At 39.9% G+C, this 15,072-nt stretch overlaps 2 protein-coding genes across 3 annotated transcripts in view; one reads left to right on the top strand and one right to left on the bottom strand.

Moving 5' to 3' along the window:
* Window positions 1-633: 633 nt before the first annotated feature.
* Window positions 634-3,812, bottom strand: LOC310952430 (coiled-coil domain-containing protein 89; the record flags this gene model as incomplete). The annotated part of the gene is made up of 7 exons (XM_083921042.1): window positions 3,701-3,812; window positions 1,709-2,181; window positions 1,409-1,539; window positions 1,189-1,325; window positions 1,020-1,096; window positions 825-924; window positions 634-720 (listed from the first exon to the last, which is right to left on the bottom strand). Exons 1-7 carry the CDS (start codon window positions 3,758-3,760, stop codon window positions 634-636), a joined length of 1,065 nt encoding a protein of 354 aa, XP_083777168.1. The 5' UTR covers window positions 3,761-3,812.
* A 1,355-nt stretch (window positions 3,813-5,167) lies between these two features.
* The window catches only part of lrp2a (low density lipoprotein receptor-related protein 2a), a gene marked incomplete at both ends in the record, with an annotated part of 46,867 nt that continues 36,962 nt past the window's right edge, over window positions 5,168-15,072 (top strand). For both annotated transcript variants that reach the window (XM_083921483.1, XM_083921482.1), the window contains 11 exons: window positions 5,168-5,237; window positions 10,039-10,146; window positions 10,723-10,845; window positions 11,083-11,199; window positions 11,610-11,720; window positions 11,856-11,969; window positions 12,060-12,176; window positions 12,730-12,873; window positions 12,961-13,077; window positions 13,481-13,609; window positions 14,106-14,275. In XM_083921483.1, coding sequence (XP_083777609.1) covers window positions 5,168-5,237; window positions 10,039-10,146; window positions 10,723-10,845; window positions 11,083-11,199; window positions 11,610-11,720; window positions 11,856-11,969; window positions 12,060-12,176; window positions 12,730-12,873; window positions 12,961-13,077; window positions 13,481-13,609; window positions 14,106-14,275 — 1,320 coding nt within the window. The remainder of the gene's footprint in view (window positions 5,238-10,038; window positions 10,147-10,722; window positions 10,846-11,082; window positions 11,200-11,609; window positions 11,721-11,855; window positions 11,970-12,059; window positions 12,177-12,729; window positions 12,874-12,960; window positions 13,078-13,480; window positions 13,610-14,105; window positions 14,276-15,072) is intronic.

Raw genomic sequence — 15,072 nt, 5'->3', positions numbered from 1 at the left:
ATACTAAACAAAAACTGTGTCTAACTTGTTTCCCAACTGTTCTTTAGGACTACAAATCTATGCATCATCATTGCTATCCTGCGTATGGATGAATTGTCAGAAGAAGATAAGCTGACTGTAGCTCGTGCTCGTAAGATCCAGCGTCTCTGGTCGCAGCCCTTCCAGGTAGCAGAAGTCTTTACTGGCCGAATGGGAAAGCTGGTGCCCCTCAAGGAAACGAGCAAAGGCTTCAAGAGCATTCTAGGAGGTAGAGTGCTGCGCCAAGGTTGAAACATTTTTAAATGGGATTAATTTGATGGTTATGGTTATTTTTTCTCTTTTCAAGGTGAATATGATGCCCTGCCAGAGCAAGCTTTCTACATGTTGGGTCCGATCGAAGAAGTAATCCAAGGCTGAGCAACTGGCGGAGGAGCATTCTTAAGTCTTTTTGTCTTTGTATGAGATAGACATTTGTAAAGTGTAATTTATATTTAAGGCATGTCTAACATGTCATGCTAAGTATGCTGTTAAGGGTTCCATTTCTCAGGAAAGTTGACGATTAAAATAACATTGTGATATAAAGTCTTTGTCACGGTATTTGTTTTAATTAAAACATGAGTAAGAGAATGCAACACGACTTACAAAATGCCCAATTTAGCCCATCATGTGGCGGAGTTTCTTATTTAACTCCTTTTCTTGTGTAAGGAGGTTGGTGCTATGCTCTTTGAAGGCATCAAAATCCTGTAAAAGTAATTGCACAAAAAGATACATTGTTGAGCATGTTCTCTGGCTTATAATGGACCACTGTCAATCCCACTTTCCAATTTTTGCAGATTTCGACAAACCTTTTTCAGCTTCCCATATTTTGTAACGGATTCATCAAGAGCACACTCGAGAGACTTCACTTTCACATCTGCATTAACAGCTTTTGCTTCCTGTTCAAACCTGAAGCAAAGTCAGAGACAAATATAATCAGGGACAACTTGTTATGCTTCAGGATTTCTCTTAAAGCAGTAATGTGCTGTTGATGCAAAATGTACCTGTCCTCTGCTTCGGCCCGAGCTTGTTTTTCTCCCTTCCATTTTGATTCCAGTTGACGAATTTCCCCTTGTTTCTCCTGTATTTAAGAGCAATTTATGCGTACATGAAGTGATCCGTTAATCTGTGCAGAGCTTAGATTTCACATGAACAAATACTCTTTTCAATCACCTGTATTACTTTCCCTCTTTCCATAGACAGAAACAGCAGTTTGTCCTTCTCTTTGGTGAGGCTTGTTATGCTTTCTCTCATGTTGATTTCCTTTAAAGCATGCTCTTCTTCAGCCCTTTGTAGCTTCAGCTTCAGGTCTGGTTGTGGAGAGAAGACCACAAGTTTACAAGTGCTTGTATAGGGTATCACTAAAGAGAATTATAAAACTCTGACTACCCACCGTTGCACATCTCTACAGCATCTCTTTGTTGTTGCTGAGCATTGTGTAATTTATCAAGTAGCGACGAGTTCTCGGCTTGATGCTGAGTTTCTTGTTCCAGGAGTTTTGACTGACATCCAGCGTATTTCTCCCTTTTAAATGTAAAATACGTCAAAGATATTTAATTCATTGTTTGGCAGTTTTACAGGATAAATTACTAATAAGATGAAAAGCTAATCAGAATTGCTGTTGATTAATATTCTGTCGATCCACCAATAGATTGACCTTTTAGCTCAATTAATAACTAATAGTTATTCTTACCGAAATTCATTTTCCTTATTTGTGCATTTGTCTGTCAGCTTTTCGATTTCTAGCATCAATTTTTGAACAAACACCTCTTTATCTTGTAATTTTTGGGAGAAAAGCGTGTCATTTTCTGACTGCAGCTGTTTGTTTTCCAGCTTTAATTGGATATTCTGACTTTTGTGCTCCTCCATGAAAGCAATAATTGCTTGATTATTGGCAGCTAAATCCATAAATCTCATCTCAAATAGCTCTGCTTTCTTTCTTTCATTGTCCAGTTGTTTCTGGAAGTCGGTCACTCTGTCCTCCAGCTCTGCATTGATTTGTTGCAGGGCTTGGCATCGAAGAAGCACCTCATCAGCTCTCTGCTTCAGCATGCAGATCAGACTTGACTGTTCGTCTATCCTGGACCGCAGCATCCCTGTCTCTGTTGCATCATCTGTGGAGAGGCTGCGAAGTTTCTCTAGTGACTTCTGAAGGCTGTTGATATGCTGGGAACAAGGGGAAAAAGTGCTGTGGTAAAACATGAATACACAGGCGCTTTTGGCTGTTTCTTAGTAAAATTATGATGTACTTGGACAAGGGCGTGATTGATAATTGATTATTTAGATATATAGGTGGAGAGAACTTTGGTCAAGACATGATCTGAAGGAGACATTGTATGCTTGAAAAATAAACTTTAAATGTGCTTTTGGGCTTTAGCTTCAATGGTAGTCAGAATACAAAAACATGCATACCATATAGAATAATTACAGTGGGAGTAAACAAGTACTATCAGTTGAAATGATCAGAGATGTCTACTCATTATGGAAGCAGAATGGTTCCTGTCATTGGTATCATTTTGATATTGTATTGTTAGAGACGTGGATGGATTATGAGACAATGGGGCCCTGGCCAAAGAAATGTAAGAGGCCCCCCACTCTGTCCACAAATGAACACAACACCCAAATTCAAATAATCTACCTTTAGTGGTTTTGTAGTAGTTTTGGGTCTCTTTGGGGTCATTGTGCACTTATTTGTAGTTGTTTTGTATGTCTTTGTAATTGTTTTGCATCAGTTTTTTTAGTACTTAGCATCTATTTTTATTCAAGATTCAAGACTCAAGAAGCTTTATTTATCCCGAGGGAAATTATTGTGCAACAGTTTCAATACAAAGGTGGGGAAGGATCAGAGTAACAATAAGCTAACATAATCAAATCAAAATAAAGCTAACGTAAAATAAATCAAACAATTAACTAAGTGTGACAGAGTGCAACAGACATTGTGGTTAAGCGTAGGTATATACAATATACAACAATACGCACTGTGCAGTTTAGCAGTAGATTGAAATAAAATAAGTACAAACTAAATAAGTGAGAAGGAGCGATTAGACATTTTACGTTTCTGTCATTTTGTTTCTCTGTGGTCATTTTACATCTATTTTTTGTTTATTTTGCGTATCTCTGTAATTATTTTTGGCTCTGTGGTAATTTTTTGTCATTTTGTGTATGCTTGTGGTCATTTAGCATCTCTTTGTAATCATTTAGTCTTTTCTTCAGCAACATTTTATGACTCAGGGCACCTGACTTTATGGGCCACGGGCCTGTCCAGTGATCCATCCAAGGTTAGAGATGCATTTACGTCGAATTTGAGCAAATGTAACTTTTTTTTCTACTTTTTACACAGTTGGGTGGTTCAACTTTGAACAAAACTTATTCAACTCTGTACGCTCGAATTTTGTATAGCCCTTTTAACGGACTTCCATTGCTAGGCAACAGCCTTGGCCCTTGTTAACTTCCTGTCAGTTTATGTCATTCACATGAACAAGAAATAAACTAAGCCACATTTAGTATGTTTATGTTTACATCTTTGAAAAGGTATATATGAAATTACTTTCAAATAAATATAAAAATAACGTCAGAGGAGTAAAAACACAGGAGAGGGCTAAGTGGCAGTTAGTTTGAGAGTAACGTTAGCCTAACGTTCATTTGTTCAACAGAGGACCCCACGTCGACGGTAACTTTAACACACCTCCGTATTGTTGTCCTCCCCCTTCATGAAGTTTCCTGCAGTTCTCTGTGGCGTTGCCATGACGGGTAAGTAACATTATATGAAAGGTTTTACAATGAAAACCACTTATTTTTCCTCTCAAGGGTCGGTTCCATACTTCTTCAAGTTTCAGTTGCTCGGTCGCCAATGGCAACCATGTTTGAGCTGTCCTCAGCTGTGATTTAACAGCCGCAGCGGCAGGTGACTCGGTGAAGCGCGGTAAATGCGGATGCCCCTGCGCGGCCACAAGGTGGAGGTGTTGGGCTTCTGATCAGCCGCTGCCACTGGGGAGGTATGGGTTGAAAAATCATTGTAGATGAACCATAGACAGTCTATGAGATGAACCAGTACTTGCTTATGTTACGTTAAATATTGTATCAATGGTACATTTGTAGCAACGTAATATGGAAATATATTTTTCAACTATTTAGAAGAAAATATTTTTTCAAAAAGTGAAAAGTGAAGCAAAAAATAATAATAATAAAGAAAAGATATATATATACATTTTGTTTTGCTTCACTTTTCATTTTTAGATCTGACGGTGTCATTGATAACGTTAGCCCCAAGGTTATTTATTTTTTTTGAAAATGAATTCATTTACACTATCATGGCATAGAAAATATGACAATACGTCTCAACATACATACAAGGCACACTGGATAAACAGGATAACTTAAATTGTATAAAATAGGATATGTAACGATTGAAAGCGAATAGAAAAATAAGGGAAAATAAATAATAGTAAATCTGAATTATTTTGTAGTTGCTCGTTGTCCTCAAACCCCGAACCCCTAAATCTTGCATCTATATTTATTGTTTTATTCATAAATCACTTGTGAAATCTTTAGGACAATAGGCTATTCATATGGGACAAAAAGTGTTCCCAAGGTACTCTTTAATGGCATTTTCGACCCTTTTTGCTTAGTGACGTTACTCTTAAAACGACCTGCAATGTCATATATGTCCAGCTTGGTGTGGAGCATGTGTGAAACATGTAACAAGGGCCCTTGGTCGTTTTTGAACCAGAGACATTAGGATTACGTGACTCCTCTGGGCCTTTAAGACACCTACTTCAAAGCTTTTTTCCGTTGTTTTATAATTATATTACTTCACATTCCATCATTATTTTCCTCCCGAGCGCCTTGTGTGCACCCTCCCAGGTCCCAAATGCGGGGCACATAAACAGTGTTGATATTAGCCCGCTGTGAGTGAAAAATCACTGGCACGCGGGACAAGTCGGCATGGTATTATGCAGATTCCAGGGCCCAGAGGGATTTATCCGGAGGGCCGAGGCTGGCTGGGGGGAGCGGCTGTCCTGGCCTTTGTGCACGCCCCTTTTCATCCACTATAGCGGGCCAAGAAAGACAGACAGAAGAAAGCAACAGCATCCCAGCCCCAGTCCCTTACAGCTCCTCCATCTGCACAGCAGAGCTGGACGGACCAGCCAGAATGTGGAGAGCACCGCCACTTCAACTCTTTCTCGTCTTCATATGCTGTGTTAGATTGTGCCACTCTGAAGGTAAGAAGGTTTTTTTTTTTTTAGCCCTTCTATTTTTTTTTATCAGTTCACACAGGCTGTCAGCTGAATGATTCATTGAGGACCTGCAGAGTTGTTGTGCTACTAGTGATCCAAGCAGTGCACTTGTTGCACATCAAAACAAACCAGTTGTTTTTTTTAAGTTTATTTATTTTATGCACAGAAAAATACGGAATTATTCAAATGAGAAGCAGCGCACAATCAGATGGGGTTTCAAGAGAATACATTAAAATTAAAACTTGGTGATGATTTAAAAAGCCATTTTTTTAATAGAACTATACAATCATCCCCAGTCATTTAGGTGGTCACTAGGTAATGTTATTCTGGCGCAAGAGCTAAATGTTTGACCACATAGTATTACTTTAAAGGTTGAGCACAAAGCCTCCCTCAGACAGATTGGAAGTTCTCTTGAGGAACTTTTGCCTGAGCTTTACTGTTGCTAGGTAACAGAAAAGAGCATGTGACTTACAGACAATCTGTGAGGACTGAGAGCTACTGGTACAAATCTCATTCAGTGGAGCAGATTTTACACTGAAAAAAACCCAACAACTACTAATTCAAACTTGGTCCCAGCTCAAGGAAGAACTTTATTTTCACATGTAAGACAGAGACAGACAAAATGCTCAAGGTACCGCTCTTTATACATGACAGCCTTGTGTTTGTCTCTTGTGTTTGTAGCTCGGCTAGATCCTACTTCTCAAATTGTAATCTGCTTTCTTTTTGCTCAACCCTTAGTATGTAAGCTCCTTAGTGTGAATCAAGCAACTAATTACACTGCAGCTGCTGCAGAATGGAAGCATTTCTACCTAAGGAGCAGTTTGGAGTTTAGTAAAAAACTGTACCAAGGGTAAGGCCATGGCTACAACTATGTTTTTATTATAAAACATCCTGGACCAATTTCCTCACAGACACACAAAAACAGAAAGGTGGACTGTGCATGCCAAAAAAGACAATGTTGACAGTGAGACTATAGCATTTTAAAGAATTCACTTGGCATTTCCTATTAATTACTGCAGTCGCAGTACATGTAGCTGATACTTGCTGATGACATGGTATACAAAATGATGACTTGACTAAAACTGCAAACTCTCCACATATTTGCATTAATCATTAGCTTGGGTTTGTTGTGATTAACAGACAGTGACGTAGAGTGTTTTAATAGAGTCATTTATCTTTAACCTGAATTTCTAATAACCACACCAAGTATCTGTTGGTGTGTGAATCAGATGTGTCACTTGATAATTAGTAGTAGTTTATTCATGTAGTTTGGCAATGAGGGGATAGGATACATTCTCTAATCTCTGCTTGATCCTCCGCAAAAATCCCTTAGTTTGATAATTGTTTCCTCCATGACCTTCTGTAACACATTATCCATGCTCTTGGGCTTGATACTGTCTAGAATGCTTACACTGGCATTAATAGCTAATGTGAAAACCTGAGGGGATTTCACGGTGCTGGTTTATTAACCATCCTCTGCCATTTTTGCTGTTCCAGACACATTTTGTCACTAAATTGAGTTGTTTTCTTCATTAATCATTGGCCAGGGAAATCTTAATAACATATCAAGTGCTCAGTAAGAACTTAAATGGTGTTACAGGCGTTACAAATTCATTTTTTATTTCATAAGATGAGTAAACAGAATTATAAAAAAGTTGATTTCATCGTAGTCAAGCATTTTGGTCAGGTGTTTGCTAGACTGTCTTGATTTAATCACACCTATAATTAGTTAGAGTCTGTTATGGCTGTAAAAATGTCTTCTGATGTGTTGAAACTTTTCAAGACACACACACTTGGCCTGCACGTGCATGTTAAACCTCACGCATGCCGGTTTCTTTTTCCGGTGCAGGAGCCTAAATCCTTGTGCAACAGTTACACTGCGTTAGAAACGGGAGCACAGTTGGCACAAATCGAGAGCAAATCCTTTCTTTTCCTGCAGCTCCCTCAGTCTACGTTACAGACAGGAGATGGAGTCTAGCTTCCAATAAACAGTTTGTGAGCTATGACTCACTGTACAAAAAAAACCCACATTGTCCAGTGGCTTCTCATTGCATTGTGACAACTTAATTTATGATTCCTTTCTCTCATGCTTTTGCTTAAGCACGTACCAAAAAATAATGTTGGGTATTCCCCGGTTCTAACCAAACCAAGGCTTTATTCCACACTCTATTTATTCCCCCGTTTGCTCCCATGCCACTGCCAAAACCCCTCGGTTTTTCACTTTTTTGTGTGTAGCAGTAAGAGCCAAAGTCACTTGTTTGGCAATTGACTGCATTCTGCTGCATTGATTTCCATATGAAATAGGCAGCAGCACTTCGCTCTGACAGCACGGATGGGTCCAGCGCTTCATGCTGCCAGCAGCCGTTTTCTCCACTTTTCTCTAAACACATTCAGTGAGTTGCAGAGTGCTGCGCCGAAACAAGACGGTATTGATGAAAGCCTGAAGACATCTTTCATGCGCCCCACGTGACAAGAAAGAGATGTTTCAGTGCCAGTGGACAGGTGTTTTCTTAATGGGTGGCCATGAGAGGGGAGCTTATGTTCCACTTTTGTTTAACCTTATCGCAGGAAGTAAGCCTTACTGTACTCTCTTTTTTTAGGGTGACGCTCCCAGTTATGAGTTTGCATCCCTGCTGGCACGTCTTTTGTGCCATTGTAATTTCACAGTGGGGTTTAAGGCGTATAGGGGGGCTTCATTCTAATGAAAATTCCTCTACTACTCTTCTTTGTTGGGCATTAGTAGGGCGTCCTTATCTTCTTGCATGGATAGTGCGGTGCTCTCTCCTGCTGTGGGTTTAAGTTGCTAATTAGGAAAGACAAGGCTAGCAAGAAGGGAAAGGAAAACATTAAATCACACAGAAACACTCAAACAAAAAAAACAAATAAAGAAACCCACTGATCATCAGACTCTCTTAGCAGATTTGCATAATTCACCCTAGCTTTTACTTTCTCTGACATTGATTGACATTGTGAAATTGCAACTATGTCAGGATGAAGACATAGAAATTTGAGGATTAAGAAAAAGTTACAAAGAAGACGTTCTTTTCAGAATGTAAGAAGAACCCTCGCACAAGATAGTGTTGTTGAAAGGTTCAGCTTCAGTGTTCATCTGTCACCTTTCCCAGAAGTAATACTGTCAGGAAACACTGGCTGCATTTGAAAGCCTCCAGCAGATTGGTTTCTCCTTGGCAGACATGAATTTAAGGTCTGAATGTATGGCAGCTATAAACATCTTCAACTTTTCCAATGCCCATTCATTTCTTGTGCTATTTTATTTGTTCAGTTTAATCACACAACTTTTTTTTATATAGATAATATTGTTTTCTAGACATTTAATACTTGAATGTTTTAAAAACCCCCTTCATTGTAAAGGAAGATTGTATTTTTGTTAAATAGATTGCATCTCTTAGCAGTTCGTATACTTTATGCAACCCTGCTGCCATGCTATAGATGATGCTGAAACCTCTGGGATCGCTGCCTTGCAACAAAGGCTCCCTTTGAGCAGATTTTGAGCAATTATATCATTAGTAAACTGAGCAGGAAAAAAAAGTTTTGCCTCTTGGAGAGCTGCTGAAGGAGTTAAATATGCAGCCTGTTTCCTTGGTTGGTTGTAAAGCAGTTTGGTGTTTTCTGACTAATTAATCAAATACAAATTGAAAAGAATTCTTGATCAGAGTGTATGCAAGGCTTTTAGTGCAGTAGCACAGTCAGTGACCCCACACCTGTTGTGGAAGTGATCCACCTTTAAAAGAGTACATTACATAAATGAGATGATAAACCCCTGACTCTAAATACAATCAATGCTTTATTCACACAGGATTAATCAAGCCAATAGGCTGCAGCCGTGCAGGCTATCCACTTTTGGTAGTTTACCTTTAAGGCATTACATTTTTTACTGAGGTAAACACACATGAAGGCATACATTTTTCATAATTATATAATGTATCTGTAACTCCTTATGACTAGCACCTTCAAGTCACTGTAGTAGAATCGTAGAGCAATACCTATGAGGCACTGCAGCATTTGTATTTAGATAACTATTCTGCATGTGAAGGAAGCTATTTGATGAAGAAGAAAGAATGTTTCCCAAATGCTGGATAAGAGAGGACAGACATAGACCACCAATCACCACCTCGCAGCTCTCCTCACAAAGAATAGGGGCTGAAATGATTGCGGTACCACTGTGTACCACTATTTATTCAAATTACATTTCTGACCAGACAGGAACAGCATGCAGTGCACCATAAATCAGGCTGTCAGAGAGACAATCAGAATTGCACATTCCTTTATGGACGGGTCTGATGGAGTGCACTGCCACTGAATTATGCTGCCTGAATCAATCTCTCCTGGAAAACGTCAGGGAAGGTAGAGCGGTGGTACCTTATCTCTACAGATGCCACTCAGTGAGAACATCAAAAGGAGGCTCGGGATGAGAGTGGTGAAGATTGTGTAACTGTCGGGGGGATGGCTGGCACGCTTGTCTCCAAGGCTTGTCAATGCTGTTAACAACTTGCTTCATCGGTGGACGGCATACTCACCCCCTTACGCCATACTTTTATTAACGATAGAGTATTTAACCATAGTTTTTTTCTCCTTGCCTCAAGGAACCGGGATTGACAGAATTACATGTCTTTTGAAAAAAAAATAAAAAAATAAAAAAATAATACTAATAATGTAATCAACCTTAAAAATAGCCAAAACATTGATGCATTACTGAGGATAAAAGTATTATTAGCATGCAAGAAAAAGCTTGAAATTAAGCTGTTGTTTTATATTGTGTATTTAGGATGTGAGTTGGGGCAGTTTCGCTGTGGGACAGGCCGATGTATACCAGGTGACTGGCATTGTGACGGCACATCAGACTGTGTGGACGACTCTGATGAACATGACTGCCGTGAGTTACTAATTCAGTTGTTACAGAGAAGATTGGGGTGGTATAGTATAATGCTTGTTGGGTGTGTCATTCCAACCTAGGTTTGGGCGATATGATGATATATATCATGAAAACGATATAAAAAAGTCTATTTTATATATTTTTTCTTTATCGTTTTTATTCCAATGTAAAAAATAAATAAATTTTATGGTCTAATCCTTGCACGTTATGTTTATTTTGCCCTCAAGTTCTTAGTAAAATAAGAAAATACTATTAGTACACTAGTATATTGTAGTATTTAATTCACACAGGAGTTTATAAAAATAGGCTTTACTATCTGGTCGTTTCATATAGACTATTTATTTATCAGATTATCATAAAAGATGTTATATGCAGTATATCTTTTTTTTCAATTATCTTCAACCGCTTGTCCCTGTTAGGGTCGCGGCTGGCTGGAGCCGATCCCAGCTGAGATATGAAATTACCTTTATCGGGATAGAAAATAAAAGAGACTTAAGTCATTTAAAATAGCACTAAAGTACTGTACTTAAGCAAAACTGCTCTAAATAACAAAGTGCTTTGTGTGTATCCCCACAGCTCAGGTAACATGTGATGACAGTCATTTCCAGTGTTTGAGTGATGGTGAGTGTATCCCTGATGTGTGGGTGTGTGATGATGAGGAGGACTGTGAGGATGGCTCCGATGAGAGGCAACACTGCCGTAAGTGCATTTTACATTATTAGCTATTCTTCTGGGGATCTTATACATATTTTTGGGGAAATTACACTAAGCTATTAATCCAATTGTATTTTGCATTTTGAATGATACGATCTTTAAGATATACCTGCCAAAGAAAGCAATTAGATTTCTGTTCAGTAGCTATATCTACAGCACAAGACGATAACAATTTAACAACTATGTGGATGCAACCTAAGTCACTCTCCAATCTGTCCCCAGCTGGAAGGACGTGCACCAGTGGCCAGTTCAGCTGTAGTAACGGGGCTTGCATCCCAGGAGAATACCGATGTGACCGTCTGGCAGACTGCTTAGATGGGTCTGATGAGAGAGACTGCCGTAAGTCTTCTCCGGGGTGGTTTCCTTTTTTTTTTGTATCTCAGGCTCCTGTGGCATTTTAATCAATTTGTTAAGATTAAGAGGCACGCTGACTGACAGAATGGGCCACAATATGCTTCTTGTTGTCAGAGGTTGATTGCAGATTCCTTGGTGGATTAGTCAAGCTGAAGTTCAGCTGCTATGCTATTATTGTGCCGACATGGTAGACTCGCGGCACTGCACACTGTGGTAATCTCACAATTGCATAAAGAATGCAGTGAGCGACTGCTGTTGTTATGGTGGTAGTGTTAAATTATCATCTCTTATCCCTCCCATTTGCCAAGCTTTGCACATTTTAAAAGCTAAAAAGGACACAGTTGTCGGGCTGATTTGAATCCATAGAGTGCCCTGATGATGATTTAATCTTTCAGATTACCCCGAGTGCACACAGCTGAGGTGTGCTAATGGGGCCTGCTACAACCGGACCCAAAGATGTGACCAGATACTTGACTGCCGGGACGGCTCTGATGAGGCAAATTGCAGTAAGAAACCAGTTAACCTTTAGAGACTAACTGTACACGTGGATGCCATAGTTGCGCCCTCCAAGAAATCATCTAAAGCATGACATTATGACCAAATAGATATTTTTTTGTCTTTTTCTGTTGTGTTTTCTTTAGCACAGCACTGCAATGCGGGCCTGTTCCAGTGTCATAACGGCGTGTGTGTTCCTCAACGCTATGTCTGTGACCATGATGATGACTGTGGGGACAGAAGTGATGAGCTAAACTGCAGTACGTACTCACATCCTTTATCTTCACCCAGATCGATATACTTAGTCTACGATCTTTTCTGTGTATTCATATTCTCCACTTCACCTGCAGCATATCCTACATGTAAAGGGAACTACTTCACCTGCCCCAGTGGCCGCTGTATCCATCAAGTCTGGGTTTGTGATGGAGAGGATGACTGTGAGGACAATGCAGATGAAAAAGGCTGCGGTATGGATACAACAGTTGGAAGCTATATGTCATAAATCTTGTTAGTTTTTTGGTGTAGGGACCAGAAACGTTAGACATTTGGCCGGTTAAAAACACTAGAATGTGTAACAGTTCGAGCTCTCTGTGTGAAGCTGATTCATCTCCAGTCTCCATGGTTTGTTCGGGCTAGCAAGACGCTATGCCTGTGCTCCTTTAAGTGTGTTATTCAAATGCCTCTTTGTGGCACAAGATCACGCAGCCCCCCAAAGGGCTTTAGAATTCCTCCACACGGCTGGGAAGAGTGTGTGTTTTTAAAGGATGGGCTGCAGAAGCCCTCTGAGCCCCCATGTGACCCCCTCAAAGCTCCACTCCCCTGCATCGATTTAAAGTGACAGTAATTTCCCTGGAAATAAAGTCTTAGTCACAATTTTCTTAAGATCAGCACCACATTCCTGTGGAGATAAGGCTGCTTGTCCTTAATACACACCTCACACAGTTTTATATTTGGAAAACCTTTTTGTTGTTTTCTACTTGTAAGCCTGCACAGACAAAGATGAATTTGTTTTGTCTGCAGATAATGTACCACAGGAGTGTTACCCGGGAGAATGGCCCTGTCCATCCTCTGGCCTGTGTATCCCCATGGATCAGCTGTGTGATGGGACGGTTCACTGTTCTGAGGGGGAGGATGAAACCAACACCACCGCTGGCCGCAACTGCAGTGAGTACCAACACACCTTGTGTCAAGTACACATCTGGAGATCAATGAAGTATATGCATTCACTAATATGGTTCCTGTCTTGGTCAGGTATCTGGAGATGTGCCTCTCTGAGCTGTGAGCATCGCTGTCATGCTTCCCCGGATGGAGGAACCTGTTCTTGTCCATCTGGATACATTGTCAGCAATAATAGTCGCTCATGTATAGGTATATCTCTCATTGACTTTACATTGACATTGAGATCCTGTCTTATCATAAGTCGGGACCTTCAATGCTTTTCAAAGTAATAGAAGGTTTGGACTCATAGGTGAATTTAAAGGAAATGATGGGGAAGGATAATAAAGTTTTGTTGATTCACACAGCCTATATACTGAAAACTGTGGCTTTATACGAGCCATTAGGACTTCCGTATAGTTGTGATTTCACAATCATACTATATATAGATAGAAAGTATATAGAAAAATAATGTGTTTTTGGACATTAAAGCTGTAAACATGTTCTAGTAGAAAATATAAGAATGAATCTGAAAATGAGTCCGATAATGTCGCCTATAAAATCTGTTAAAAGTGCAATTTGAAACAAATCACTATTTTATCCTCATCTGCATCAGACTTTGACGACTGTTCAATGTGGGGTGTGTGTGACCAGCTGTGCGAGGATCGCATAGGCTCCCACCGCTGCAGCTGTCGAGAGGGCTACATCCTGGAGCAGCACAGATACTGCAGAGCTGACACCTCAAGTGAGTGTCATTTCCTCTCTGTTTCAACAGATTCTCTTACATACAGTATGCTCAGATGTTCAATGTGTGAATGATCCGTCTGAATTAGATCCCATTAGCATAGACCCCTTGCCTGTTTGCCAACCACTGTGACTGCTTTACTGAGCGTCTGCACTTCTTTCTGGTGCATTGTTGCGTACTGAATGTTGTTTTAGTTAGTCTCTTGCCTTTGTGGAACATAGAAAGAGTGTTGACTGAGAGGCTGACCTCTCTGCCTTTAGCTTTAGTGAAAAGAGTGTGTAATGTTAGTGGCTTGAAAGTACTCTACCTTCATTAGAGTCAGAAATCTGACTTAATGTGCTACATTCTGTAAATTTCCACAGATGTTTTTAGTTAAGCATGCATATAAAAAAATATATTTCTGTTTTAATAACAATCAGGCTCTAGGTTCTATCCTTAAATGTGAAAATGACTCTTTATGCTGCGTTTTGTAACTTTTATTTTGTTTCCGCTGCAGCTGGATTCCCTTCCTTGATATTTTCTAATGGAAGAGACCTACTAATAGGTGACATCCATGGCAACGGCCTGCACACTTTGGTTAATTCACAGAACAGAGGGGTTGCAGTGGGAGTGGACTTCCATTATAATCTCCATAGGATCTTCTGGACTGATACTATTCAGAATAAGGTATTTTTAAAAATCCAATTTCCATATTTACTGCTACGGGGGTAAGAGTTTACGGGAATAGACCAGTTTCTTTTTTGAGGAAATACTTAGTTAGCCTGGAGCTGGCCAGGATGGAATTCTTCCAGTTATCCTGTAAAATATCAGCAATGTTGATACTATAATAATAGGATACCTGTTGGCTCCTTTGCGGCTGGGTAATAATGAAGGGAAGTAGATGTGGAATGGAATCCAAATGGCCTAATCTTGAAACCTGTCCGATATGCTGGTATGATGTTCACATACCAGGGTGCAATTTTTGTAACTCAATCTTGTTCGAAGTAATCATGCTGTATTTGTTTTCAGTGGCACCGTCTATCTATATGCATTCTTTGGCCAGCTAAAAAAGTCTTTGTTCAGCCTATGCCTATGCTCCTCAGTGGTTTGAACTGCAGCCACTGGGCTGAAAGACTAGGACATATCTCTAACTGAGCATCTGTGTATATCAGCCACCTCCATGGCAGCATGTGAGATTAAAAGTAGGGAAAGCACAAACAGGGCATGTGAATGCAACCAGAAAGGTTAAACTATCAGGCTATTTCCTCATCTTCAATTTCTCTTTAAACAGGTCAGTTGACAATCCTGCTTTTTAGACGTCTGGATTTTGTTTCAGAAGAAGCAGAGCTAAGATCGGTCCCCCCCTAACCAGCTGCATGGTGCCAAGGTTTCTAGTCTGAGAAACTAGTGCAATCGTAGTATCGGTAGAGTGGCAGGTTCAGAAAACCAATTTACAGGCTTCACAGTTTCTCATTGTTAGCTTT

Source organism: Echiichthys vipera (genome assembly GCF_963691815.1).
Source record: "Echiichthys vipera genome assembly, chromosome: 10".
Lineage (NCBI taxonomy): Eukaryota > Metazoa > Chordata > Actinopteri > Perciformes > Trachinidae > Echiichthys > Echiichthys vipera.
This window is presented reverse-complemented; position numbering and strand designations above follow the sequence as displayed.